This window comes from Ochotona princeps, chromosome 21 (assembly GCF_030435755.1).
Source record: "Ochotona princeps isolate mOchPri1 chromosome 21, mOchPri1.hap1, whole genome shotgun sequence".
Classification (NCBI taxonomy): Eukaryota; Metazoa; Chordata; class Mammalia; order Lagomorpha; family Ochotonidae; genus Ochotona; species Ochotona princeps.
Genome location: NC_080852.1, coordinates 24,392,156 through 24,420,007, shown reverse-complemented (window position 1 = coordinate 24,420,007; position 27,852 = coordinate 24,392,156). Strand labels below are relative to the sequence as shown.

Here is a 27,852-nt window from a genome sequence, read left to right as displayed (position 1 = left end):
CTGTATCCCCCCACCCATGCCCTAGTGGTTCGATCCCCTACCTCTGTCCAGCTGCTGGGAAGAGCCTCCGCCTCCATTTGCCAGCTCGGGGTTGGTCACTGACCCTTCCTGCAAACATTGAGGCTGGCTCATAAAAGGAGTGTGAACTGGTCTTGCACGATCAGCCATGGCGTCTGCTCGCTGGGCCGGCCCCCTCTGCATTCTGCTCTCAGGCTTGGCTGTCTTGGGATTCCCGAGGAGCCCAGTCCGGTTGCTGGAGGTGAATCTGTCCCTTCTGAGCCCTTGGGAGTCTCTGGGGGTGGCAGGGACAGCAGGCAGCACCCCGGGACCCCACATTTGAGCACAGGGAAGGGGAGGCAGAGGCCTGGGCACTGAGCCACTGCCATCAGTGCCTGACGTAGGGTAAAACGGGGGCTGTTGCCAAGGCGTGTCCTGGCCTGGATCTCAGGTCCTCTACCTGCCACACAGGAGGTGCCTTATGCACTGTTGGCCTCAGAAGCTGAGCTGTGCATCCTAGTGGGATTACTGGGGGTTGAGGAGTTGTTGGAGGAAGCCCAGGAGCCAGGGTAAGGCTGGATGAGAGAGAGAGAGATGGCAGGGGTATAGAGGGTGCAGAGAGGGCACCAGGCCCCACTGTTTCTGCTCTCCCTCTTGAAGCTCAGTTTTCCCATCTGAGTCTGTCTCTCTCTGACTTGAGGCACTGGGAGGGTCTTTTGCCTGCAGGCGCCTCAAGAGGTAGGTAGGGGGTGGTGTGTGTGTGTGTGTGTGTCCCCGAGTGTTTAAGTGCTGAAACCTGGCCCCAGTACAGGAACCTGCTTCGAGGCCACAGTGACCTTGCTCTTGGCTTAACCTTCTGTTTGCCCTTGTTTTTGCAGAAACGGAGCCTCCCAGCAGTGGTGAGAACTTTCACCGGCCAGGTGGGGCAGGGTGGGAGGGAGCTGCTTGTTCAGCACTGAAGGTAGGGAGCCTGAATGGCAGGCCAGTAACTCAGAGGTGGGGACCTCTGCTGGCAGACCCCTTATATTGCAAGACCACAGAGAAAGCACATAGACCCTACAACCTGTGGGGACACAGCCCAGGCAGGGGGTCCCACCCGTCATCCCTGCTTCCTTGCAACCTTTGAAGAGGGCTTGCTGGCCCTTGGGTCTGGCTGCAGTCACAAACACACAGTGAAGTGGCCCTAGGGGGCCTCTGCACTGCGGCTTCTGGTCACACTCCACGCTGCAGCCTCCCCCAGTCTCTTGTCCCTGGTGGCACTGGATGGGGCAAGTCCAAAAGACCCTGGAGGCAGCTGTGTGTGGGTGTGGTCTGAAAAGGGAGTGCAGGACAAGCCTGGTGCAATTTTGAATGCAGCTGGAGCTAAGGGCTAGTGTGAGAAAGAAGAGGAGGAGGATACTTTCCTGCAGACTTTCAAGGCCAAGGGGCTAACCATCCTGAGGGGGTGGGGAGGGATAGGGCAGGGGCATATTTAGATTTTTGCAAGATCTCACTGGCTCCCACTGCACACCTACAGATTTCAGTGTTAAGGGATTGGGGAGGAAGCACCAGAACTCAGGTGGCCAACTGACTGGGGACAGGCGGGAGGACGGCTTGTCACTAAGCAAGGCCTCAGACACCTGCAAGGGACAGGTGGAAGGGGAGTGGCCAGACCGAAGGCCTGAGTGTCCCCAGATGCCCTGGTCTGGCCCCATGTCCCTGTCTCTCTAGGTGAATGGTATTGAGATCTACAGCACCAAAATCAACTGCAAGGTGACCTCCCGCTTCGCCCACAATGTCGTCACCACCAGAGCCGTCAACCGTGCAGACACGGCCAAGGAGGTGTCCTTTGACGTGGAGCTGCCCAAGACGGCCTTTATCACAAACTTCACCTTGTAGGTGTAGTCCTGACTGCCAGCTCTAGACCTGGGGTGCTAGGCCTGTGTGATGCTCCCAAGCTCCCTTTTCCCGGCAGGACCATCAACGGCGTGACTTACCCTGGCCAAGTCAAGGAGAAGGAGGTTGCTAAGAAGCAGTATGAGAAGGCTGTGTCCCAGGGCAAGACTGCCGGCTTGGTCAAGTAAGAGTGGACAACATCTGGGCTGCCTGGGCCTGTACAGAGATGCAAACAACAAGTTACTATTACTGGTAGGGCAACTCTGCTCCCATGGTCTTTATAGGATCCTGTTTTGAGATCGGAAGCAAATGTTTAAGGGTCTCCCTTATCAAAGGGCTCCTTGGAGTTGCACCCAGAGCCGAGAAAGAGGGGACTCTGATTGGGGGGCGGGAGAGCAGGAATAGTCATTGTCTTGCACCCGGTTCAGGGCCTCTGGGAGGAAGTTGGAGAAGTTCACCGTCTCAGTCAACGTGGCTGCGGGCAGCAAGGTCACCTTTGAGCTCACCTACGAGGAGCTGCTGAAGCGGCACAAGGGCAAGTACGAGATGTACATCAAGGTGAAGCCCAAGCAGCTCGTCAGGCACTTTGAGGTAATATCGCTCCTGAGCAGCTCCTTCCCTGCTGGACTGAGGGAGGGGATGCAGGGGTGGGGTAAGCACCCTTGGAACAGGGCTTCAAGTAGGGGTCCAGAATGCAAAAATTCTGGTCCGGCTCCGAGGGATGACCATGGTTCTGGATTCAGCGTCTGAAAGCCAAAGGGAGGAGGACGGGCTAGACCTGGCAGATCCAGACTTGGTTTGGGCCCTGGGGGGGTTGGGTACAGCACCCCCAAGTGCACACCCAGACTGAAAGCCTGGGTGCTGGGTGTTCTCTGACCCTGGGGTGGCGGGAATGGGAACAGCTCGTCGGGTCCGAGTATCCTGCAGCGCCCCCTGGTGGTTGGTCCTCTGCCTGCTGGGGAAGCTCACACTGTCCACAGACCCATCCCCTGCCCTTGGCCTCCACGTGGCCACCGAGCCCCCGGTCCTCTCTGGTGTTTCAGATCGATGCACACATCTTTGAGCCCCAGGGCATCAGCGTGCTGGATGCTGAAGCCTCGTTCATCACCAATGACCTCCTGGGCAGCGCCCTCACCAAGTCCTTCTCCGGGAAAAAGGTGCTACTGACACCTCTAAGACCCAATGGGGTGCGGTGGAGGGGCAAGGATGCCAACCCCAGCAGGACCAGCCAGGGCTTGGTGGAGGCGAGCCAGGGTGTGCCAGGGTTACAGGGCACACATTTCAACTGTCACCTTTCTCCCTGGTCACTGGGGTCGGCAGGGGAATGCTGCCATTGGCCTTCTAGAGGAGGGTGGGGCCTCCAGTGCAGGGGTGGGTGGGGAGGGAAACCAGTGTATAAGCTGGCCCTGCCCTGCCTGGGGGACGGAGGGGCAGGGGGTGCTGTCCCTGTGTGAGAGATGAAAAGCCCACAGCCATTGGGGATCATGAAGCTCTCCTTACTGCACACTGGGGAGTGCCAGTGCAAACAGCGGTGGGGTTGGCTCCAAGCCCTCTCCCTGGGGCCGTGTTGGTAGGCAGTGGATGACCCATGCTAATATAAAAGGCAACCAGGGCTAGCCCAAGGGGCACTCATGGTTACTGGCTTCTACAGGACACGCACCTCCCACTTTCCTCCCTGCCCTCTCCCTCCTCTTGGCCCCAGTACCCTAATGTGCAAAACTGCCCAGCATGAGATCCTACTTTCTTTGGGGCACAGCTCCCTTCCCTAAGGGGCTTCTGAATGCTAAGCTCCTGGTCAGCCCTGCACATCTTGTCCCTCAGGGCCACGTGTCCTTCAAGCCCAGCTTAGACCAGCAGCGCACGTGCCCCACCTGTAACGACTCCCTCCTTGATGGGGACTTTACCATCACCTACGACGTGAACAGAGAGTCTCCAGCCAACATACAGGTGTGTGCCAGCAGTTCTGCTGGGCTGGCCAAGCTGTCCCCTCCCTGGCAGGAGTGGAGACCATAGCCGCTGCCTGGGGAACCCTCACCCTCCACGTGCAACTCAAGGTGCAGTGCATCCCCAGAGGGAGAGGAGATGCCTTTTTCTAGGGCTGGAGAAGGGACTGTCCAGTGAGGCTAATGTGACAGTACCTCTGCCCATCTCTGCCCCTTGCAGATAGTCAACGGCTACTTTGTACACTTCTTTGCACCGCAAGGCCTCCCAGTGGTGCCCAAGAACATAGCCTTCGTGATTGATGTCAGCGGCTCCATGGCCGGGCGGAAACTAGAGCAGGTACTGTCCTCGGGGTCAAGGGCAGGGGCTGGAAGGAAGAGGTTTCTCTTCAATTGCCAAATTCTAGCACTGCTGGGGGTACCACAGGAGTGGGACACTTAGAAGGCCGGACAACACGGGCCCCTGCGCTGGAAAGACGCCTTACCCGCTGCCTGTCCTCATGCACCTGCTTCCCTCTTTCCCCAGACAAAGGATGCCCTTCTCAAAATCCTTGATGACATGAGAGGGGAGGACTACCTGAACTTCATCCTGTTCAGCGGTGGTGTGACTACTTGGAAAGACCACTTGGTCCAAGCCACACCCGAGAACCTCCAGGAGGCCAGGAAGTTCGTGAAGAGCATCCAGGATCAAGGCAGTAAGCACACCTAAGGCAGGTGGAACAGGGGTCCTGTGTCATCTACCCTGTGCAGCCTGTCTCAGAACAGGGGTTCTGGGGCCCCCAACTGGGGAGTGGCACTGGGGTGGCCCTCGGGCTCAAAGACAAGATAGTGGGGGCTATCTTCTATGTGGTCTATGGAAACCCACTCCTATTTTCCCACCCAAGCAGGCCCAGCTCTACTTAACTTCCAGGACTCACCAAGACAGGGGCATGTTCAGGGTGGTTGGGCTGTCGACCTGTCCTTCCTGCTTCTCACCTGCCCATGTCCCTGCAAGCCCTGGCCAGGCAAGGCCCCAGGGCACCCCTTTTATTGGCCACGTATCTTCTGGAAAAACATAAGTGGGTTTTGTGACACTGCTCTCTCCTCCCTGCAGTGTGCCTCATTGCAGGCACGTGCCCCTGCCCCCATCTCTGCTGCCCAGCCATCCCCAGCTGGAAGTGTTAAGTCTTCAGTTCATTCGCCCTCTGCATGCAGTCAGCACTTGTTGGGCAACACCCATATGCATGCAGACAGGGTCCCTGGGTGCACCAAGGAGTCTGCTGTCCCTGCCCCCTAAGGACAACCCACCACAGAGCTGGCTGTTTGTGTCCAGTGACCAACATCAATGACGGGCTGCTGCGAGGTATCAGCATGCTGAACACAGCATGGGAGGAGCACCAGGTTCCCGAGCGGAGCACCTCCATCGTCATCATGCTCACCGATGGGGATGCCAACACCGGTGAGGGGCGGTGGCTGCTCCTGGCTCCCGAGCTGGCTCAGGGCAAGGCTTCCCCTTTTTTCTCCCCTGCCCCTGCATCGTAGGGTCATGCTTCCCTCTCCCCACCCTCCTCCCAGGCAGGAGGCCCTAGCTGCTCAGCAGGTGCAGGGTCCAGAACTCTGCGGCCGGTTCCCAGGGCTGTGGCCAACATGTAATCTCCCTCTCTCCCCCGCCACCCCTGCAGGTGAGAGCAGACCTGAAAAAATCCAAGAGAATGTGAGGAATGCCATTGGAGGCAGGTTTCCCCTGTACAATCTGGGCTTTGGCCACAATCTGAATTACAACTTCCTGGAGAATATGGCCTTGGAGAACAACGGGCTGGCCCGGCGCATTTATGAGGACTCGGATGCCAATCTGCAGCTGCAGGTGCACCACGTGGCACGTCCTGGGGGGGGGGTGATTTTCTCAACAGCGGTGCTGCAGCTACCACAAGACAGCTCCAGCCAGAGGTCCACCTCCGGCTCCTTCTCATACCTGGTGCTGCCCTCTGTCGGACTGCCTGAGCAGGCATACCACACCGGTTAACAGTGCACTGCTATAAGCAATGGATACTTTTTCAGTGCGTGTCTGCCCCAGCAAAGTACAGGATGAGGTATCCATAGTCTCAGGCAGTCACGGCCAAGCACAGGAGCCTAAAACAGGAGCTTTCAACAACAGAAATGTGGGTTCTCACGGAGCTGCAGGCTGGGTGGCTGTGACAAAGAGATCCATCCTGGGTCTCTCTCCTCAGCCAGAACGCACCTGCGTCCCAGATCCCCCTCCAGTCACAATGCACAGGGCCAGCTCTCCTGCCCTCATTTTCCCCAGATTCTCTCTTTGCAAAACTTCAAATAAGGTCATGTTCAGAGGGACCGGGATTTGGACAGCAGCGCATGCATTTGGGAGCAGACATGCTGCTCTCCAAAACGTTCCTCACTCCTGGTCATTTGAGGGAACTCTGCACCCTCTCTTCTACCTGACCATTCTCCTCCTCCCTTGGGTGGATGGCAGCATCTCCACCTGAGCAGGTGGAGCTCGTATCAATCACTGGGCCTTGTCACCTTGCCTCCTTCAGGCAGTTTCTCTTTCTTTCCCATGCCAGGGGGACTGAAGGACACAGGGCTACGGAGAAGTGAATTCCAGGAGGCAGGGCCAGAGGTCCTGCCATAGCATGTGTGGGAGCCTGTCAGCCCTGTGCCCTGCCCCCTCCCTAACCCTCCTCCCAAATGCCTGAGCTAAGCATCCCTGGTCTGGGCTACAGGGCTTCTATGAAGAGGTGGCTAACCCACTGCTGACGAGTGTGGAGGTGGCATACCCCAACAATGCCATCCTGGACCTCACCCAGAACAGCTACAAGCACTTCTACGATGGCTCTGAGATCGTGGTGGCTGGACGCCTGGCCGATGAGGACATGAACAGCTTTAAGGCGGATGTGAAGGGGCATGGGGTAAGCGGGGTGGGGGGTGTCTCAGCACTGTGGGGGCTATACCAAACGCCTGCAGTGGATGGTGGAGGAGTGGTAGCCCTCAATACCCCCACCTCCTCCCACCCTGTCCCAGGCTTTGAACGACCTGACCTTCACGGAGGAGGTGGACTTGAAGGAGACAGAGGAGGCGCTGAAGGAGCGAGAGTACATTTTTGGGAACTTCATTGAGCGGCTCTGGGCTTACCTCACCATCGAACAGCTACTGGAAAAACGGTGACCCCACCTGCCCTGGGCCCCAGCCCCTCGCCATCCTGCAGGCCTGGGCTCCAGGGGACAACACTACCCAGGGAGGGGCACCCCCCATGCCTGGCCCAACTAAGGAAATATTTATCAGGAGGACCCCAGGTCCCGCTCTGCAAACCTACTCACCCCCACCCTGGCTCGGGTTCTGCATTGCACACCTAGCACTACTGGGGGACAAAGAGGTTGATCAGAATCCCCCACAGGCTCTGCTGGCTGCTCTCAAGGGTCCTGCCAGCCTTCATTTGGTTGTGGTAGTGCTGTAAGGGCCAGTGCGGGGTCCAGCAGGGGAAGGCCTTGGTTCACAGAGCAGTGGTCAGGAATGTTGTAGTGGCCATACAAGGGACTCGAGAGGAAGCAAGGCTTGGCCAAGGAAGCTGGAGAATGGGTCTCCTCTGAGCCCCAATGGGCTCCAGCCTGGGGGACTCCGGGGCAGAAGGTGGGGAGGGGGTCCCCGCTGTCTCTGGAGGCTGGAGCAAGAGGAGCTGGCTGGGAGCTCCTCTCTCTGGGCTCACCCGCCTGCCCGGCTTCCTCCTCCTCGCAGCAAGAACGCCCGTGGTGAGGAGAAGGACAATCTCACTGCGCAGGCCCTGAACATGTCCCTCAAGTACCACTTTGTGACCCCGCTGACCTCCATGGTGGTGACCAAGCCTGAGGATAACGAGGAGCAGACGGCCATCGCTGACAAGCCCGAGGAAGGTGGACCTGAGGGAGAAGCCACACGCAGAGGCCTCCTGGGCTGGGGAGCCCCAGGCCTGCTGAAGAGGGGCGGGCCCAGGAGGAAGCCTGGTCAGGGGCTGGGCAGGTCATGCGTCAAGAGACAGACAGGTGTGAGGTATGGGGAGGGGAAGGGGTCCACAGGCACCGCTGAACCTGTGAAGGGCTATGGGATAAGGGCGCAAAGACCCGGGGCAGGTTCTAGAGCAAGAGCTTAGTCAGACAGGAAAGATTTTCTACCCGAAAAGCAGGCCTGGAGCAGGCTGCTGGACACCTGAAGATTGTGAGAGATGGACAGAAGTCCACTGGAGGCTGGCAGTATCTCTGCCAAACTTCACTCTGTGTGCCTGCGTGCCTGGGTGCAGCTGGTATGTGGAGCGCAGAGTTGGCATTGTTGCTCATGAGAAGCAAAGCTCTTGTCCCTGCCAGGCCAGGCCTCTGGTTTCCAGGAGTCCCTCATTCAGGGGACTTCCCGTGGGGACTCGGCTGGCTACCCCCATCAGTCGCATGGTGTCTGACGGTAGCATCTAGTGTCTCCTACTGATGCCTCTTGTTTCTCCCTTACTGCACCAGGGCAAGCTGAAGGTGAGCTGCAAACCACGGCCACCTGGGAGGGTGACAGAAGCCGAGGGCCCATCCCGGGCGGGTGGGCACACCTGGATGGGAGGGTGACTGTTCTACCACCAAGGACAGCTGTAAGCCCTGACCAGTGCCACCTGCAACGTCCTTGTGAGCTGGGCTCAAGAGAAGTCAACCACTGCATGCCTTGGCCTTCAACCACAGCACAACATGGTGGCACTTGACCACCCTCCCCACCCCCACCCCCACACCCACACCCACCCCCACCACGCCAGAGTTCCTTGGGCACATCCCCATTTTTAAAGCCTAAACCTTAAGGTCACAGCTCCACCTTCCACCTGCCAGGGTCAGGGGGGGCCCCCCGCTGGTGGCCCCAAGGGAGAGAGGTGGAGGAGAGGGAGCCCCGAGGTCCTGTTTCTGACGGCCTCTGGGCTTCCTTTCAGCCACTGCTATGAAGCCCGCCTTGGCCTTCTTGAGTGAGTACCCACTGCCTGCTGTGGTCCTCCTGCCCACGACCCTGAGCTTGCCCTTGGCCTGGTCTCAGCTACAGTCTCTCCTGACTTGGCCTCTGGTGTGCTGGGAGTTGGGGGAGGACCAAGAAGATCAGATAGCTGTGAGGCCAAGGGCCCAGGCTGCACCCTGCGATGGGGAACTGGAACATCCCCAGGGCACCTGCTAGGCTTAGCTGTGTCTCTCTTCCATCTGCAGACAGCTACCAGCCGCCTCAAAAACCCTACTACTACGGTGAGTACTGTGGGCTCCCTGCCACCTGATGGCCCAGCCCACAGGGGCCAGGAGATCTGGGCAGCCCCAGGTTCAACAAGCCAGTCCCTTCTCTGGTATGTCTGCAGTGGACGGAGACCCCCACTTCATCATCCAAGTCCCTGAGAAAGATGATGCCATCTGCTTCAACATTGACGAAGAGCCAGGCACAGTGCTACGTCTCATCCAGGACCCTGTCACAGGTGGGAGCTCCATGGACCCCAGCAGGGCTCAGGAACCAGGCCTTCTTCACTCTGCTCAGTGACACGAGTTTGGCACAGCCAGGGCAGGCCAGGGGAGGACACTGGGAGGCACAGGGTCACCATGTCCTGCGGTATGAGGTGTTACTAGGAGAGGTAGCTCACATTAGCAGGTGGCCTGGGTCTGGGGTCCCCCATCCTGCATCTGGGGAACAGTTTTTCTCAACAACACTCCCTGGCCCAGACCCAGAGCAAATCTGTAGCATCTCCATGTGATCCCAAGTCCCAGGGTACAGTCAGGGTCAGGTTCGGGACTCCTGCTCCTCTGCTCCTTTGGCAGGTGTCAAGGCCAGCCTGGACTTAGAGGGTCTCACGTGATGTCTCTCCCCCTGCAGGCCTCACGGTTAATGGGCAGATCATTGGTGACAAGCAAACCAGCCAGGACTCCAGCCCTGGAAAGACTTACTTCGGAAAGCTAGGCATTGCCAGCACTCACCTGGACCTCCGCATTGAGGTGACCACGGAAAAGATCAGCCTGTGGAACGAGGTTGGGCGTAGCACCTTCAGCTGGCGCGACACGGTCACGGTCACACAAGCTGGGTAAGGTCCTGCTAGTGCATCTCCCAGGGCACTGCAGCCTGGGGCTCGGAGTAGCTGATAGACCCCAGGAGAGAAGATCCCCAGGGCTCACGGGAGAGATGGCTAGCCTCAAGGCAGGGTCCTCTGCCCCCAGGGAGGGGACCCTTGGTGGCCTCCAGCCAGGCCCCAGGGCCGATCTCTGAGCTAGAAGCGGCTGAGCATGGTCAACAGGTAGGATGCTCCTTCTCTGGCTGAGCTCCTCAGCCTCCCCACAGCCTGGTGGGCAGACCAGCAGTGGCTCCCATGGAGGCTCAGTGAGGGGAAGGACCTGGCCCTGGCTCATGCAAGCAGGCAGTGGCCGAGCCAATGCCTGCTTTGACACTTATAGAGCAGTGAGTGGAGTGCAGGGCACACATGCCAAGCATCCCAAGATGGGTTCCACAGTCTGTGCGCTTAGGTGCCAGGCCCCAGAAGGTCCCCATTGAGCTGCTTCTGACCACCTCCTCTGTCCTAGGCTGTCTATGACCATCAACAAGAAGAAGAACATGGTGGTTTCCTTTGGAGATGGGGTGACCTTTGTGGTTGTCCTGCACCCAGTGTGGAAGAAGCACCCCCTCCACCAGGACTTCCTGGGTTTCTACGTGGTGGACAGTCACTGGATGTCAACATGGACGCATGGGCTACTGGGTATGGGGGTCACTCCATTCCCTAGCTCAGAGCACCCCAGGCAGACATGACAGCCACCCTGAAAAACTACATTCCTGTGGTAATGACTGGTTTATTCCCAGGACAATTCTTCCACCCGTTTGACTTCGAGGTGTCCGACATCCACCCCGGCTCTGACCCCACAAAACCAGACGCCACAATGGTGGTGAAGAACCACCGGCTGACAGTCACCAGGTAACCCACTCCCAGGTGCCGCCCAGCTGCAGTGACACGGGCCACAAGAGCCCTCCCTGTCCAGGCGTGTTTGCCCAGAAGGCTCCTGCCTTCCGTCAGGGGTGGGGGATTCCCTGGTTCCCTTTTTAGGTCTTGGCCTGCCTCTAGGTTCCTTAAAGTCAAGGACAAGCCTAGACTTTGCTCCCAGAAATCCCATTGCCTCATTCATACCCAAAGAATTCTGCACTCTCAAAATTGCCAACTTCATGCTCTTTTCCAACTATGGGGCTGCAACCTTAACAACCATCTCCCCATCTTATCCACCCTGCCCCTGGCTGCGGGTGTTACAGCATGTTTCTCCTTCCTTCCAGGGGCTCCCAGAAAGACTACAGGAAGGATGTCAGCAATGGCACGCAAGTCGCCTGCTGGTTTGTCCACAACAACGGGCAAGGGCTCATTGATGGCACCCACACGGACTACATCATCTCCAGTCTGTTCTAAGCAGACATCCAGGCCCCCAGGGAGACGCCTGTCCCAGGGGCTCCATAGGAAGAACTGGAACAATAAAGCCTAACACAGAAACCTGGCCGCTTCCAGCCCCTCTGTGCTGCCATGAGCTCCTGCTCCAGGGAATGGGCAGCTGGGACCCAGGACAGCTTGAGATGCGGGAGTAGCTGGGAGTGAGGCAGCTTTAGGGGCCTCTTAACTGAGAAAGCTAAGAGAAAGTTGGTTGAGTTTGTATTTCAGGGAACCAACCATTTCATGGCTTGGGAAGGACAGAGTTAATTCCAGAGCCAAGGGGCTCCAGAAGGTCTGAGAGTATGTCAGTGCTTAGGAAGGCCTAAAGTCAGGGGTCAGGAAGGGCCATGAGGACCTTCAGGGGCAGAATGTGCTCCAGGCTGACATGGCCCATCTCAAAGGGAATGTGGCCTCCCTCTGTCAACACACCAGCCCATCAGCAATCCACGTATCTATTCACCCCTCATCCAGTCATCTGGCCATCATCCATCCACCCACCCATCATTCCATGCACCTGCTTACTGCCCAGCCACCTGTTACCCACTTGTCCATCTACCCATTCCTCTGACCATCCATCCATCCATGCATCTGTGCACCCCTCATTTCGCCACTCATCCATCTGTCAACTCTACAGTTCTACCACTCATCCACTCAACTCTGCATTTTCCCACCTACCCTTCCTTTGACTCCGTGGAGAAACTGGGCTAGCAGCTGCAGTACACATTTCCTGTTCTCATGGGGTTCTATGCTTGTCTTCAGCTGGTCCAGGCATCTCTGGGCTGCTCCAATCACACCTGATCCTGACTGGCCACTTGTTCCACGTTTCCAATGAGCTTGGGGTGGGACTGGGCGTCACAGAGCGGCTCCTGGATGAGGGGTTTGGAGTGAACCCCATTATGGACAATGCTCTCCCACCTGCACCACTGTATTTGACCCTTTCTGGGGCCCCTTTTCCCCCATGCTGTCTCCCAAAGATGGCTCTTCACAAAACAGAACAGATCACCCCCTGCCGAAGTCCCTACCAATGCCAGCTCCTACCCCTTGCTCTGTCAGATTACCTGCAGCTTCCCCTCACATGTCAGGAAGTGTGGTACACTTCCTTGCTCTCTGGGTCCCAGACACTGCCAGAAGTGCCCACACAGGCCTCCTGCTCCTGTTGTCCTTCAGCTAAGGGCACACTGGGCAGTAGAGGGACTCTGCTTGAGGCACTGCAGGGGGCACAATGGCTGGAAGAAGGCAAAATCTGACTGGGATGGCCATGGATGCAGGCAGAGTGGCACGTGGCCATGGGTCACTGCAACGCTGTCCTCCCATCATCTCCAGTGACTTACGGGCCCTCCTTGTTTGGTTTCCTTAGCAACCATCTCCCCATTCCAGTCCAGACGGAAATATTTATGACTATAAAGACCCCTGTGTGGGGCCCAGTGCGATAGCGTAGTGGTTTAAGTCCTCGCCTTGGACATGCCAGGATCCTATAATGGTGCCAGTTCGTATCCTGGTACCCTCTTCCATTGGACGGAAGATCTTTTTTTCTGTCTCTCCTCCTCTCTGTATATCCGCCTTTCCAATAATAAATAAATAAATAAATGAATCTTAGGAAAAAAAAAAAAGACCCCTGTGTGGCTATGGGAGCCACCTGGTGGACTGGGTTGTTACTGCTCCAGGGAGGGTAACCCACAAGACACACTCCTACCCCAAAGACCTCCCCACAGCCCCGTGGCAAATATGACAGGGCCTAGGCTAAGCTGGTCCCTTCTTGTGAAGGAACTCCCTCTCCCCAAGCAGCCGGCCTTGCCATCATGTTTGGTCTGGGATGGCTGGGGTAGACAAGGGACTTCCGCTGGTTGTGTTGAGGTCAGTGTGCCTCTCTGTGCCATGGGGAGCAAGATCCTGCCAGATGGAGGGTGAGCCCACTGTGCCCCAGCTCTGGGACGGGGGTGGGGCAGAGACAGCAGGGCAGTGAGAGGTTGTTGTGTTGGAGCAGACCTGCTACTGCACCTTGCCCCGCCCACCCCCGGCCAATCCTCCAACCCTTCTAGAAAGATACTCAGCGGTCTCCACAGCTTGGGAGTTGGGAAAGAGGAACCGGTCTGCTTCCCTCGTGTACTCGGCCTGAGCCTGACCTTGGGGTGTGGGAGGGGAGACCCTCAATAGTAATGAGTCGGAGGTGCAGTTCCCAACAGGGACGATGTCAGATGAAGCCACGCATCTGTCACAGGCGAGGCCCTGCTGGATCAGGGTCCCTGCTCCCGCAGACCCTGGCAGGCAGCAGTGATGGCTCAAACCATTGGGTTCCTACTCCCACATGGGAACCCTAGGTCAGCCTGGCTTCCAGCTGGAATCTGGCCCGCCCTAGCCTCGGCAGATGTGTGAACTCCAGGTCCCTAGCTCTCTGTTGCTGAGGCTGACATGAAACAGAAACAAGGCAGGAGCTGGCACCAGGGAACCCCATGACCCACCAGGCTGCCTCCCTGCAGCAGGGGTCTCCAGCTCCTTTGAGCCCCAGGAGGAGTGTCCTTGCTGAAGTCAGCCATGATACCAAGCACAGGACTGAAAATCAAATCATGCCAAGTCAAGTCCTTGATGAGGAGCCCAGGGCTCCCTGGGAAGGTCTAGGAGTGGTCAAGGACCAACCTACCTCCCTCTCACCCAGCTTCCTTAGCCTGGCTGCCCAGAAGCAGCCTTAGCCTTAGCTGGACTTCTGCCTTAGCCTGGGGGCCAGCCGAGCCTGCAGCAGCCATTTCCACAGGCACCAGGCTCTTAATTTCTTATTTGTGTGACGCAGGGCCTGGACCAGGGCCATCCATGGGCTTCACTGACCACAAGACCCGGAGGGCTGAGGGTGACAGATTGTAACGCTCTGTGACGCAGCTGGAACCACACACTCCTGGACCCACTGCTTTCTTTATTTGTGACACATGGGAACTTCCTGCCCTGCAGGTGGCACACATCTGCAGGCAGTGGACGTGGTGGACAGAGGGCCAGGGGCCGGGCTTCTTGCAGTGCAGCTACAGCTGCACATTCCAGCAGGCTGTCTCCTTTCCCAGAGGCCCCTCTTGGTAATTCAGCCTGTGCTCCCTGGGACACATGCGTGGACAGACAGACAAGTGGTCAGTCCCAGGATCCCTCCAGAAATCTCACCAGTACGGGCCAACAAGGTCCGGTCACCCACAGGGTTACCCAAGGAGATCAAGAGCAGTTTCTGCTGCCCCTTGGCCAACCCTGTGGCCTGAGCTGACTGTCCTTCGTGGGGTTACCAGGAGTTGGATGAGGCCTGGGGCTGCTCCTAGTCCTGGGGTAAGGTCAGGCATGGGGTCCCACAGAGCCTAGCTCCCAGCCTCCCACTGGGTCAGGCTCCATGGCCTGGGTGTGCTGTCACCTGGTGACAATGTAGTCAGCCTGCGCCTTCAGGATCCACTGGTTTTCTTTTGTGGGGGAAGGACTCAGGAGCACAGTGGGGTAAAACTGGCCTGCAACACAAGGAGCAGCTTAACCAGGGGCTGAAGGCAGGGAGAATGTGGGAGACAAGCGGCAGTGGGATGGGGTAGAGGGGAGGGAGGTGTGAGTTCCCATGTGGCAGGGCTCTCTGGGGATGCCTGGGCTGCAGGGGGAGGGGCAGAGTACCGATGGTTCCATGGACGTTGTGGGAGAAGCGGTCTGTGTGGCGGAGCAGCAGCAGGAGGCCCGTCTTATGGTCACCCCAGGGCAGCAGGCCGATGGTCACTCGGTGGGGGCCGCTGATCAGCAGGAGTCCCGTACTATCCATGGTTACCTTGAGGCTGTGGAGAAACCCAGCAGGTGGGGCGGGGCATGGACTTGGGGTTCTCCCCAGGCCCAGGGATTCACAGTGGGCCTTGGTTGGTGGGGAGGGGGTCTCCAGGGGAAGACCCTGAAAGCTCTGACTTCAGCTTCCTCCTGGGTAGAATGCAACCAAAGTGAATGTGACAGCATCCGGTCTGTCCCTTTTCCTGTCAGGAGCAAGCACTCTGCAACTTAGGGGGCTCCTGGATACATGTGCTCTGGGCTACTTCCGTTTGATATTCAATCACATTCTAAGGGCGAGAGGGTAAGCCTCTCCCCACTCCTTCCTTAGATGGATCATGAACATTTTTACCCTTTCGACTCATTTTATGCACACTGCCATTCTGAAGCCACTTGAAATGCAATTGCCCTAACCCTACACTATCCTGCTGATTGGACTTGACTTGGAAGATCCAGGCTCAGGCAGGGATGAGGTGCTAAGGTTTCAATGCTGCCTAAGAGTCCAGAGGAGACTTCTGTGTTTCTGGGCCCTCCATGCCCTCCAGTTTCAAGTGGAAGTGGGCTCCTGCTGCTGGGTTCAGGGAGGGACCAAGGTGAGCTGCAGCTAAGGCTGGGGCTCCAGCGGTGTTCCCCAGAGGGCCAGGGTCCGAGATGCCCTGTGGCTTTCAGATCTGGGCGGGGTGCTAGTTACCAGCGCTGGTGCTAGTTAGCCTTGTCCATCCCCACTGGAGCTTCATAAGGTCCAACTGTGCACGGCACTCAGGATCTTTCCTGTCACCCTGTGCTCCCCAGGCAGGTGCTCCCATTGCTTGCCTACCCCTTGCAACAGTGGACCTGTGAGGATTATCCTTCATCACTGGTGAGGACACCGAGGCCCCAAGGGACTGAGTAAGCTGCCCAGGGTCTCACAGAGCAAGCAGCAGCAGCAGCAGCAGGTCCCAGCTGCCACGGTCTCAGTCCCTGGACAGACCCTCGGCCCTGTGGAGGACTCAGGACCAGCCATGAAGTCCCTTGGTCTTTCCCAGTCCAGTGCAGCCTCATGGGCTGCCCACGGGGTGGACAAGGGTTGGGGTGGGAGGCAGGGGAGCGGGGGTGGGTCACCGGCCCAGAGCTCACTTTGGCAACGTAGAAAACATGGTCTTCATCCACTTGTACTCTGAGCTCCTTCGGTTCCTAGTCACCACCACGTGCTCCGGGGTTGCATGAACCTGCAGCTCAGGATTCTGGACTGTCACCTTGACCCATGAGAAGCCAGTCTTCACCTCATACTGGCCTGTTACCTTGATCCCTGTGAGGGCCACGAGGTCACATAGCCTGGCCCCCCCAGTGGGTCTTCCCTCCCCCATCTCAGCTCCTGATGGCCACTCTCCTGACATGGGGTCTGCTTCTTATAGCTGCACCCTCCCTCCCTCCTGGTCTTTGGGTGGCTTTGTAGGGGGCTCCTGAGCTCAGCCCTGCCGAGACCTCCAAGAGAGGAAGCTTACAAACCTTCAATGAGTGCCTTTGATCAGCCTGGCCTTTTGCTGCCTGGGCCAGGGTGTAATGGTAGGGGAACTCTGTCCATCAGTCCCCCTCAGGACACAAGGACCTAGGAGAAGCCCCCATGGGCTGGCAGGCATGTGTGCTGACGTCTGCCCTGCCCACTGTCTCAGCTCCAGCCAGCACTTCACTTGCTCCACCAGTCCCCTCCTCCACCCCCTCCAGGACCCCCGTGACGAGCAGACAACTACTTCTTCACCTAGAATGTTTTTAGCCCTTGCTTTGTTTGTCTGCCATGGATCAGTCACTCCTGGTGACCCTGGGCAGCTGCCTTTGCTCTCAGGTCATTCTGACCTCTGCTTACTGGCCACCCATGGGGTGCTGAGAGGTGACAGGTGGGTGTGGGCATGAAGAGGCATCTCTGGGCACACACCTGGACGGGCACCTCTCACCTTGGTCAGGGTCTGAGATGAGGTTTATGGGTCCCTGGAAGCTTCTGAAGTCCACACAGAGCTGGTCCACACCAGGCCCATGCACCGGCAGGAAGATGGAAGGTACCTGGGAGGGGGCTGGGACAGCCAAGGCACAGTTCCTGGGGCAGGCAGGGTAGGCTGAGGGCAAGGATGGGGAGGGGCAAGGCTGGGATCCTTACCTGAAGTTGGATTTGGCATGGTGATTCCTAAGGAAAAAAAAAAAAAACATGGTTTTTCCTAAAGAAAAAGGATGGGTGTACAGACCCTTACTGGGGACAGGGATGGGGCACAGGATGGGCATGACAGGGTTCCTTCTCCAAGTGAACCTGGATGATAGTCTCATAACCACCCAGGGTCTCGACATTAGAATAAGAAGCAACTCCAGGGGCTCTGGCCCAGACGTACCTTGGTCTTCCGTGTTCATTTCAAACACTTTGGTTAGCCTGGGAGTTGAAGGGATGGAAGGCACTGAAGCAGTCACAGGTGCAGGCGTGTCTGGGAGCAGAATGGGAGGGTGGGGAGGACTCAGCAGGGAGCACGCCCTGCAGCTGGCCCCTCCTCCCATCCTAGAAGAGCTGGCATATTGGTTCAACTGACAAATCCTCCACCTCCAAGGGCTAACATCCCATACAGGCACCAGTTCATGTCCTAGCTGCTCCATTTTGAATTCAGCTCCCAGCTTGTGGCCTGGGAAAGCAGTGGAGGGTGGTCCAAAGCCTTGGGACCCTGTACCTGTGTGGGAGACCTAGAAGAGGCTCCAGGCTCCTGGCTTCAGGTTGGCTCAGCACCAGTCATTGTGGCCATTTGGGAAGTGAAAAAGTGGATGGAAGATCTTTTTCTCTGTCTTTCCTTCTCTTTATAACTCTGCTTTTCCAATAAAAATAAACAATAAATCTTTTTTTTAAGAGCCTGTCTTCTTGGCACACAGTAGGAGATCTTCCAATAGTGGAAGGGAAATGAGGTGCCAGCCTGGTTCTGCAGCTAAGTCTGAGTTCACAGTTGGGGGGTAGAGATAGCTTGAGAGACTACTGCTGGGCTTTGGGGGTGGAGGAAACCTTCCCTTTCTAGAAAGTTCCATCACAAGCCTTTCTAAACGTTTCTATCACAACTCCGTCTCCACAGTGCATCACATCCTATTCAGTGAAACAGGAGGCCTGCCTGGAGCAAGGCTGCCTGCAACCTGAAAACTATCAGGGGAGAGGTTTCTAATGGCCATTCTCAACCAGTCCTCCCCGCCCCCCGTTTCATGTCCCCCCTGCACAGCAGCATGGACAGGCTGCTTGTCAAGGCTTCTGACTTGATCCTTCCCCTCCACAAAGTTGAGATCCAGCACCAAGGACAAGGCAAGGGGCTGGCTGGCTGGCGGTAAGCTAGGTAGGTGAGGGCTGCCCCCGGGAAGTGCTGTGCTCCTACCCCTGCTCCCTTTCCCTGACCGTTCACCAAGAGGGGTCCTGGAGCTAAGCTGTCACCTGCACTGGCCATATTGAAGCACCAATTTGAGTCCCTGACTGCTCTCTTCCTGCTGATGCTCCTAAGAAAGCAGAGGAGGATGGCCCACTGCCATGCATGAGGGAGACCTGGAGGAAGTTCCTGGCCCAGCCCATTGCAGCCATCAGGGGAATGAATGGATGGGATCTATTTCCCTTCTCTGTACCACCCTATTTTTTTTTTAAGATTTATTTTATTTTTATTGGAAAGGCAGATTTACAGAGAGGAGAAACAAAGTTCTTCCCGTCCGCCAGTTCACTCCCCAGGTGGTAGCAACGGCCAGAGCTAAGTTCTGATCTGAAGCCAGGAGCTTTTTCTGGGTCTCCCACATAGGTGCAGGGTCCCAAGGGTTTGTGCTGTCCTCCACTGCGTTCTCGCCACAAGTAGGGAGCTGGATGGGAAGCAGGGCAGCCAGGATACAAATAGCACCCATATGGAATCCCAGCAGGTGCAAGGCGAGGACTTTATAGCCACTGGGCTACCGCGCTGGAGCCTAGTTCCTAGCTTCGGATCAGCTCAGCTTCAGCTATTGCAGCCACTTTGGGAGTGAATCATTGGACAGAAGATCCTCCTCTCTGTATATATAATTTTCCAATAAAAATAAATATGTATTTTTAAAGAGATGACCCTGCTATGCCCAGGACAGCTCTCCTGGTGTCCATCCCTGAGCCTGGTGCTCACCCTCACCTACCCTTGTGGCGGAACCCAGGCCCTCAGAGGGTAGGAGGTGGCTTACGGAGCATCCAGTTTGGCAGCCTTGGCAGGTTCATAGTGTTGAAGAGGTCAAGCACAGGAGCAGGAGCAAAAGATCCATAAGTAGGATGAGGACCGCCATAAGTAGGATGAGGACCACCGTAAGAAAGATGACGAGCACCTTGAGGATGAGGGCGTCTGAATCTGGCTGGAGAACCATACACTCCGAACTGGGGACTCGATTTGACCCTAGAACCTGTGGTTTTAGAAAACCATGTAGTCTTCTCATTGGCAGTCAAGGACCCTATACCAGGAATGGGGCACTGCTCCTCCCCCACCTCTCCCACCAGCCAGGAGTCAATCAGTACTGGTCCAACAGTGGCTCCAAACCCGTAACTCCACCCTGCGGATGACACCCTTCCTCCCTGCGACTACCATAGCCATCTTGTTCCTTCTATGGAAAGGATGGTATTGTGCAGAACTGCCGGCCAATCAGATGCACCTGAACTTGAGCGCCAGCCTGCCAGCAGCCAGGTAAGCTAGGCAAAGCACACCCTGTCTACACACAAGGGCACTGCCCCTCTCCACCCCTGTGCCCTCCTTCACACCTGCTGGGTTGTAGTGTTTGCGGCCTTTGCGGTGAAATTTGGACAAAGCAAAACCTGCAAGTCAAGTGAAATCTGAATTGGCTTCCTGGGCCCACCTTTCAAGGGCCCCAGGTAGGTGGGGATGGAGCCTGAGCCACAGCCGGTGATGAGCAGATCCCATGGGGCTGTGGACTGGGTTCTGCTCAGGGGACCCCACCCAGCCGGCCTCTGAGGATGCGAAGTCCGTACTTCCTGAATGAGCAGCGCTGTGCTTCTTCTCTGTGGGAAACAATGTGGGGTGGACGATGAATGAACGAATGAACAAATGAACAACAGGGGGGTCTGAATCTTCCCTCCCCAAACTAGACAGGCCCAGTAACCTAGGCAGCTAACAGCTGGGGTTGCCTCTGTGAAGTGAGTTTCTTGGGGTGTGTGGGTGGGGTCCTGGGAGTCCATGACGGGGTGGGTTGGGTTGTCTCAGTCAGGCTATAGAGGGGAACGCAAGTCCACATGCGAGCACCCCGTGCCTCCACCCACCCTCCTCCGTGGGCTTCTCAACAATTTGAGACTGCTCCTGGCCTTCAGGTTTGGTGACCACCATGGCCGTGAAAGGAGTGACAAAGTTGTAGTTGAGTGACAGGTTCCGAGCTCGGGACTCGAGGGCCTGCTGATTGGCCTTGGGCGCAGAGACACTGTAAGTTGAGGATGGTAGTACACAGGAAGTTACTGGGTACTGGACAGACTGTCCCTCCCATGCCACCTTTCCTGGGCAGGGCGTCCCTCAGACAGCACCCTGAGTCCTGTGCCTTGCCCCATGGCAAGGGGACTTCCTGCTAGCAGGCTTGGGAGGTGAAGGGGCTGTCTTCTGCAAGGTGGGCTGTCACTCACATCTGTTCCAGCAGCTGTTCGATGGTCAGGTAGGCCCAGAGTCTCTCCATGAAGCTGCCAAAGACATACCGGCGGCCCTGCAATGCCTCCTCCTGCTCGGCCATGCTGGACGTCACGTAGAAGGTGATGTTCTCTGAGTGCTGCAGACAGGGCCCCACCAGGGTGGGAACTTTGAGCACCTGCTGCCTGCCTCAGGTGGGGCCCCTCCCAGTATTTCCTGGAGAAATTTGATTGGCTACAGTGGTGGAGGCTGCCCCAGGTGCCTGGCTCCTTGCTTACCCCCTGCCCGCTGACTTTGGCCGACAGCACGGCAGGGCTCTGGGGCCGCAGCTTCCCGGCCACCACCATCTCAGAGCCCATGAAGTGGAACGGGAAGTTATCCTGTGTCACCTCCTCCACGGCGTTGCTTAAGTACTCGAAGCTCACAGACATCAGCAGTGGTTGGGCCACCTCCTGGTAGAAGTCCTGCAGGGAGAAGGGGAGGGGTGGTCATCAAGGCCCAGCTGGGGTGCAGGTGAGGGCAGCCTGCCCAGGACACAGAGGCACCTGCAGCTGCAGCGCAGCATCCGAATCCTCATAGATGCGCCGGGCCAGGCCGCCATTATTCAGGGCCAGCTTTTCCAGGAATGAATAGTTGACATCAAAGCCAAAGCCCAGGCAGAAGAGGCTGTAGTGGCCACCAATGGCTTCCCGGACGTTCCTCTGGATCATTTCAAGGTCGGTCACTCCTGGATACGCATGAGTGGAGAGGAGGAGGAACATGCATTGGCTCAAAGGCCACTTCTCATCTGGCCCTGTCCCCTGTCCTAGCTGCTGCCCTCACCCTCCGTGGGATCCCCATCGGTGAGCAGGATCATGAGGGAGACACGCCTTGGGTGCGGCTCAGCCTGCTCGCTGTCCAGCAGTTTCACAGCCTCCAGCATGGCCTCATTGATGTTGGTCCCTGATTGTGGCGGGGGGACGGGAACACACACACACTCAGGGTTGGGAGGATCCTGGTAGGGGTCCTGGGAGCCCCCTCTTGCAAAGCAGCAGTGGCACCCACCTCCCTGGGCCATGATGTTGGCTGTATAGCTCTTGGCTTGCCTCACGTTCTCAGCTGAGGCTTGCAGCAGCCCCGGCTTCCACAGCCAGGCTACCCGGTTGAAGACGATGAGGTTGAACCGGTCGTTGGGGCTGAGGTCATCTAGGATCTTGATTAGGGCTTCTTGGGTCTGCCCCAGGGAGGAGGGATTGGGGCAAGACAGGAAAATAGGGCGGGTGGCTTGGATTGGCTTCTCCAGCTAGGGTGGGAACATGGTACACACTCTAGGGGTAGATGCAGTCCCTGTGGCTTTGAGCACCCTGGGCCCACCCCTACTCTTGGAAGTCCATTCGTCCCTGCAACCCCCACCACATGGCCCAAGGGACTCACCTGCTCAATTTTCCTGCCTAACATAGAGCCACTGCTGTCGATGACAAAGATCACGTTCTTGGACAACGTCGGAAGGCCGTCAGGTGCAAAGTGGTGCACAAAATAGCCGTTCTCGATCTGCAGAGGGAGAGAGAAGCTCGGCAATCAGTCATGGTCCTGCCCTGCCGCCCCCTCCTCCCAGCCACTCATCCCAAACCCTTGGTCTCCATGGTCTCCTTGTTTCACTGCCTCTTCCCCACCCACCCCTAAGCCCCCTAAATCCTGGAGATCTTGTAGCCTCAGCCCAGCCCCTCTCTTGTAATGTCACCTCCTAGGTGTCTGAGTAGTTGAGGCAGCTGATCCTAAAATGGAGATAATAAAAATCATAATAAAAATAATAAAATGGAGATAATAAAAATAATAAAATGGAGATAATAAAAATCATAATAAACTGGAGATACACTGAAAGGAGGAAGAGGCTTCAAAAGGGAAGAGGGGGGTCCGGCGGCGTGGCCTAGCGGCTAAAGTCCTCGCCTTCAACGCCCTGGGATCCCATATGGGCGCCGGTTCTAATCCCAGCAGCTCCACTTCCCATCCAGCTCCCTGCTTGTGGCCTGGGAAAGCAGTCGAGGACGGCCCAATGCATTGGGACCCTGCACCCGTGTGGGAGACCTGGAAGAGGTTCCAGGTTCCCGGCATCGGATCGGCGTGCACCGGCCGTTGCGGCTCACTTGGGGAGTGAAACATCGGATGGAAGATCTTCCTCTCTGTCTCTCCTCCTCTCTGTATATCTGACTTTGTAATAAAAATAAAAATCTTTATAAAAAAAAAAAGGGAAGAGGGAAGGTTGTTACAATGTCGAAAATGCATGTGACAAAAGCTACTACATTTGAGGACCAAGCTGAGCAGGGAGCCTCCTGGTGGCCAACGTGAAGAAGGCAACTTGCCTTCTCTGTCCGAAAGACACCTGACCTGCCTGAGGTTCACCTAGGCTAAGCAGGTGTGCTCTTTCTCCTCCCACTCTAGAACACTTTAAGCTCAAGTCCTGGAGGGTGAACAGATTTCCAGCTCGCTCGTCCTGTCCCTGGCCTGCCTGGAGTCCACACACCTGAATGGAGCCGCCGGAGGGGGTGTGGATCACGTCGTAGCGGATGATGAAGCTGCCATTCAGGAGCCCTCCAGACTGCTGCTGCTGGGACAGTGTGGGTCTGAACTGGATGTGAGCCTGAAGGGACAAGAAGGACCGAGGCTGGGAGCAGTGATGAGACCAGACCAGCAGCATGCGCGATCCCTGCTACATGCTAGATGGGCGAATTCCAGGCCATGGTCAGCATTCCAGGGAATGTTCAGGCTACAGCTGCTGCTTGCAGCTTCCCGAAAGGATGTGGGAGGGAGGCTTCATGCCGGCAGAGATGGGGTGCATGAAGGGTATGATCCAGTGGGCTCCTCCTCTCTACCTGCGCCTAGGAACCTGCTCTCAGTCAGGTTCCCCCCTTTGCCCAGGGAGAACACAGCTAGCCTCGGGGCCTCCGGCTCAGGCAATCTGCCCACTGACCAGCTCCCTGTATATGCAGTAAGGGTGCCCTCCCTCTGGCCATGGTTGGCCCACCTTGGTCTCGTTCTGTGAGGTGATCAGGGCTTCCTCCAACTCCTTGGTCATGAAGGAACTCTCCGTCTCCAGGAAGCTGATACCCTGTGGCTCAAAGATGTGAACGTCCACCTGTTGGGAGAAGGTGGGACAGGGTCACCAGGCCAGGTGCACGCTGCCAGGGCTAGAGCCTCCGGAGATGCTGAGGGGTTGAGGTCATCCTGCAGACAGCCTGGGAGAAGCGGCATGTGGGTACCTGCAAGTGCTGGACCAGCTGCTGTGGCTGCACCTTGAACAGCAGCTCATATGCGCCCAGGCGCCGCCTGAGCAGTTCCTCATACACTAGCTTGAAGGTGACCTTGGAGGCAGCGGCTACACTCACTGACACTTCAAACCGCTCCATCTTCCTCTCGGTGGTCCTGGGGGAAGATGCCATCAGGCCGGCCCCCACCCTCCAGGTCAGGGCCAGGAGCAGCTGCTGGGTGGCAGATCAAGGCTGGGGCCCCCACCCTCACCCCTGGCTCACTTGACAAGGCTGGCGCTCTCCCCCCTGGCCTTAGCTGCACTGTACTGCTCCTGGGCCACAGCCTTCTCCCTCACGATTCCCGGGTAGGTCACGCCATCGATGGTCCTGTGGGAAGGAGAGGACGGATTGTCAGGAGCCTTAAGGGAGAGAGAGAGGCCCCTGCTGCTCCACCTTCTCCAGGAAGTCTGCCCGGGAATTGTGTACTTCTTAAACACTGACTTGAACCCTTTTTGTGGCCCAGGTCCACTGCCATCTGCTATGTACTTACTGTATACAAGACCCTGTATAGGGTGCCTAAGTAGTGTATGCATGGTATTAGTAAACATGCATTGTGTCAGAGGGACCAGGCACAGCATCTCTAAGCACAGCTGTGGATGGATGGATGCCTGCAGTGTGAACAGGCTCCTGGTGCATCTTGAGGGGCTAAGGAAGAACTGTCTGCTCCCCAACCCAAGGCTGTTTCTCTGAAAGGAGAGTGACTATTCTAGAACCTTCTAAAAGAGTGTGGGGGGTTGTGGTGGTGGGGGCATGTCAGGTGCCTACACAGCTGCTCCATTGGGGCAGATGGAAAGGCTGAGGGAGCAGCCGGAGATGCAGGACCCAACTGCTGCCTCTAACTCGGGGTGTAGTGGGGCTGGGGCTGAGGCTGGGGCATGGCAGCTGGGCTCTTCCTCCCCATGGAGAATCCTCAGCCTCTGCCACCGCCCAGCTGGGACACCCGGCCAGGCCAGTGAGCAGGGCCAGGGAGAGCTGAGGCCAGTCCCAGGACCTCCTGCCAGGAGGTCTCCTACTCTTGGTACAGGGTCAGAAGCTGGCATAGCCATGAGGCCCATGTTGCAGACTGGGTGGCACAGGCCCAGGGCTTAGGAAAGTGGGAGCTACCTTGGAGTGGGGGTGGGGAAGGCAGGGAGAGAGGGAAGAACCAGCCCCAGATCCTGTGCTCCACTTCCTGGTTGCTCCAGGGGAATTTAGGGGTCCCATTCATGGCCCTCCCCGGTTCTGGGAGCAGCCTCTCCTGGGAGCCAGTGGCGGGCAGAGGCATCCTACTGTGCCTGGCAAACATTGCAAAACTGAGACTGGACAGGTAGGTGAAGACAGCAGAGAGCAAGGTTCAGCCCGGTGCAGACTCCACAGCCATCACAGGGGCACCTGAGGGGGCCGGAGCAGTACACAGCCTGCACTGTGTTATCCCAGTTGAGGGTAAGGCAACCATTTCCGGTACTCCAAGCTGGGATCAGCTCTGGGGTGACTCCATCCTGCCTGGCTCTAATCTCAGGACAGTGCCCCCACACCCGTTTGTGCTCCTCAAAGGCAAGGACATAGAGGTGCCATGGTTCTCCGCTTGACACCTGGGAGGCACCCAAGGGTAACAGTGGCAGGAATGGGTGAGGACGCAGTTGGCAGTGAAGATGCCAAGGCCCGTGGGAAAACCCTCACTCCTGTGGGGCCCAGGTGACTGCAGAAGAGTGCCTCAGCAGCCGTCCCTCTCTGGAAGAGGGTCAAGTGGGGTGGGTAGCTGCAGAATACGAGGTGTAGGCAGGAGACACGTACATGGAGAAGTTGGTGATGAAGGCCTTCCTGGGAAGCTCTATCTGGAAGGTGGCCTCCTGCACCGTTTCGGCCCTGTTGACCACACGGCTGGTGATCAGAGTGCGGGCAAAGCGTGCTGAGACCTCCGAGTGCACGGTGAGGCTGTAGATGTCAATGCTGCTGCTCTGCTCAATGCACAACACAGGAGTGGGAGGAGGGGGTTGGGAGGGGGGTGAACAGTTTCAGCCACTCAGGGCTGGAACCAGACTTCCAGTCAGCTCCGACCCTGGGCCCCACCCTGCCCCAGCCGACTGAATCACTGACTGAGACCTCAAGCTGAAGTTGGTGGAGATGCCTACGTAGATGTGGATCCACCATAAGTGATAGCCGCCGTGGCCTGGGCCGTTGTGTCAGGCCCTAACTCAGGATATGCCCACCAAGAGCCTGGGCAGGCCCCACCCCTGCTTCACCACTACACCAAGGGTGGTTGGCCTCACACAGCCTGGATGCAGCAACAGGATACCTTACCCGCCCTGCCCCTGCTGGCTTCAAGGACCAATTACTAGGCTGCATTTCTGCCTCTCTGAGACAGGCTCACACAGCCTGGGAGGTGGGGACACCTGTAGAAGGCCTGGCGACAGGGCCCAGTGGTGTGGCAGTGCCAGGGGCAGGTGGCAGCCCCATCTCTGCACACTCTGTCCTGCCTCAGACACACTATGCCCTCAACCCTGCTCCACCCAACCCCTCCCAGCTGCCCAGCTCACACACAGGCACACATAAGGAATCCTGGGGGGAGGGTAGCTGCTACCTCATGAGGGACGGTGGCCGTCTGGAGGCCTGCGTGCAGCAAGAGCAGGCCCAGCACAAGGAGCCGGGTACACACACGCACTGTGGTCTCCATGTCGACTCGTGCCTGCCAGGCTGCTCCTGCCCTCAAGAGCAAGTGGGGAGTGAATCAGTAACCTGTTCCCAGGCCCGCCCCTGCAGACGCAAGTTATGGGAAAGCCAGAACCCCAAGTCAACGACCTACAGTGGCCTCAGGTCAGCAGGTGCATGCCGAGTGTCCCCTTGACCCCGGCTGGGGGCAGAGGCATGGATGAATGGGAGAGGGAGACCTGGGCTGAAGGCAAGTGTTGGTGTTCCCTCTCAAAGGTCCCAAACGTTCCCAGACACAGCCCTGCACACTGGACCCTCCTGGCGGAACGAGGAGGCAGGATGGTGCCAAAACCATACCTCCTCTCCTAAATTCCAGCTGAGGGAAAGAAGGAATGGCAAGAAAGACTTGGACTGGCAGGGGGCAAACTGATGGCTCTCAGCAGGAGGGGTGCCCTGGTGGCCAGGTGCTGAGGGGAGGGGTCTGTGGAGGTGTTGGGTGGACAAGGTCTACCAGGCCAGGGTTCCAGCTTCAACCACAGCCAGGACCCACTTGAAAACACAAACCATGAGTCTCAAAGAGGCCACATCCTGGGGCCCTGGGGTTTTCAGACAGAAGAGCCCAGGAGAGTATGAACAGTGAAGTGTGAGGTATCCCAGGGGGCTGGCCACAGTGGTGTGTGCATACAGGTGGCCTGTGGGAGGTCATGCCAGTCAATGACCACGTCAATCCGTCTGTGAGGGTACAATGCAGTGCTGTGACATTGCCAGCAACCCAGACCCCTCTAAGGGCTGGGGCTGGTCTTCCTGGGGACACCCCCAGAGTGGCCTTCAGCATAGCTGCAATGCAGCTTTCACAAGAGGCTCGAAGATAAATAAACGCCAGGTGCTCTGGATGCCGGGCCCAGGAAGTCAGCTTCTGAGCCAGCGGTCAAGGGCCAAGGCCAAGGTCAGGAAGGACAGCTCAGGGCCAGCAGACCCAAGAGAGTCAGCACTCTGGTCCTGGGGTCTTGGGCAGTGACTTTCAGAGGGCCAGGGATGGCTCTCCAGGCCTGCAAAGCTGGGTGCTGGGTGATGGGCTGCAAGGAAATCCTTCCTTTCCTTAGATGCCCCTAGGCACACCCCCACTTCCGCACCCAGAGACTGGGATTCCACAGAGAACACAACCTTTCAGCACCTAGCCAAAGTGCCATCTCCCTCCAGGGTCCTAGTCCCATTGAATGTCTGCTCTCTGGGGGCAGAGCTTGGGCCAGGCCTGGAGCCAGAGCTATATAAGGAGTTCAGGTTGCTTGGGACTGTGGGAAAGGCTCTGAGCACCCAGCTCTACGTGCCTGGGGGACAAA

The 27,852-nt window shown here is 57.5% G+C and overlaps 2 protein-coding genes across 3 annotated transcripts; one reads left to right on the top strand and one right to left on the bottom strand.

Moving 5' to 3' along the window:
* Positions 1-166: 166 nt before the first annotated feature.
* On the top strand, positions 167-11,284 carry ITIH3 (inter-alpha-trypsin inhibitor heavy chain 3). Of its 2 annotated transcripts, XM_004581540.3 has the most exons (21): positions 167-259; positions 876-896; positions 1,708-1,871; positions 1,952-2,056; positions 2,301-2,463; positions 2,916-3,029; positions 3,694-3,819; positions 4,036-4,152; positions 4,339-4,507; positions 5,125-5,250; positions 5,474-5,655; positions 6,530-6,715; positions 6,828-6,967; positions 7,539-7,693; positions 8,734-8,766; positions 8,999-9,034; positions 9,142-9,255; positions 9,648-9,852; positions 10,346-10,518; positions 10,620-10,731; positions 11,082-11,284. In XM_004581540.3, exons 1-21 carry the CDS (start codon positions 167-169, stop codon positions 11,209-11,211), a joined length of 2,664 nt encoding a protein of 887 aa, XP_004581597.2. In that variant the 3' UTR covers positions 11,212-11,284. The 2 variants fall into 2 exon arrangements, with proteins under 2 accessions (XP_004581597.2, XP_004581598.2); XM_004581541.3 differs by lacking the exon at positions 8,734-8,766.
* A 2,830-nt stretch (positions 11,285-14,114) lies between these two features.
* ITIH4 (inter-alpha-trypsin inhibitor heavy chain 4) lies at positions 14,115-26,843 on the bottom strand. The gene is made up of 23 exons (XM_058679167.1): positions 26,445-26,843; positions 25,658-25,821; positions 24,107-24,211; positions 23,837-23,999; positions 23,602-23,712; positions 23,101-23,217; positions 22,014-22,130; positions 21,645-21,813; positions 21,423-21,542; positions 21,146-21,327; positions 20,879-21,064; positions 20,600-20,739; positions 20,249-20,403; positions 19,961-19,990; positions 19,733-19,786; positions 19,148-19,380; positions 17,349-17,622; positions 17,123-17,149; positions 16,923-17,039; positions 16,108-16,279; positions 14,854-15,008; positions 14,609-14,699; positions 14,115-14,307 (listed from the first exon to the last, which is right to left on the bottom strand). The coding sequence occupies exons 1-23, from the start codon at positions 26,535-26,537 to the stop codon at positions 14,238-14,240; spliced, it is 3,045 nt and encodes a 1,014-aa protein (XP_058535150.1). The 5' UTR covers positions 26,538-26,843; the 3' UTR covers positions 14,115-14,237.
* Between the last annotated feature and the right edge of the window lie 1,009 nt (positions 26,844-27,852).

Coding starts and splice junctions, on each gene's coding strand:
- ITIH3 (XM_004581540.3), top strand. CDS start 167: ATGGCGTCTGCTCGCTGGGCCGGCCCCCTCTGCATTCTGCTCTCAGGC. Junction 2,057..2,300: donor AAGACTGCCGGCTTGGTCAA/GTAAGAGTGGAC, acceptor CACCCGGTTCAG/GGCCTCTGGGAGGAAGTTGG. Junction 6,716..6,827: donor CGGATGTGAAGGGGCATGGG/GTAAGCGGGGTG, acceptor ACCCTGTCCCAG/GCTTTGAACGACCTGACCTT.
- ITIH4 (XM_058679167.1), bottom strand. CDS start 26,537: ATGGAGACCACAGTGCGTGTGTGTACCCGGCTCCTTGTGCTGGGCCTG. Junction 19,991..20,248: donor TGAGAAGCCCACGGAGGAGG/GTGGGTGGAGGC, acceptor TGTTTCCCACAG/AGAAGAAGCACAGCGCTGCT. Junction 19,787..19,960: donor CAGCGCTGCTCATTCAGGAA/GTACGGACTTCG, acceptor CTTGACTTGCAG/GTTTTGCTTTGTCCAAATTT.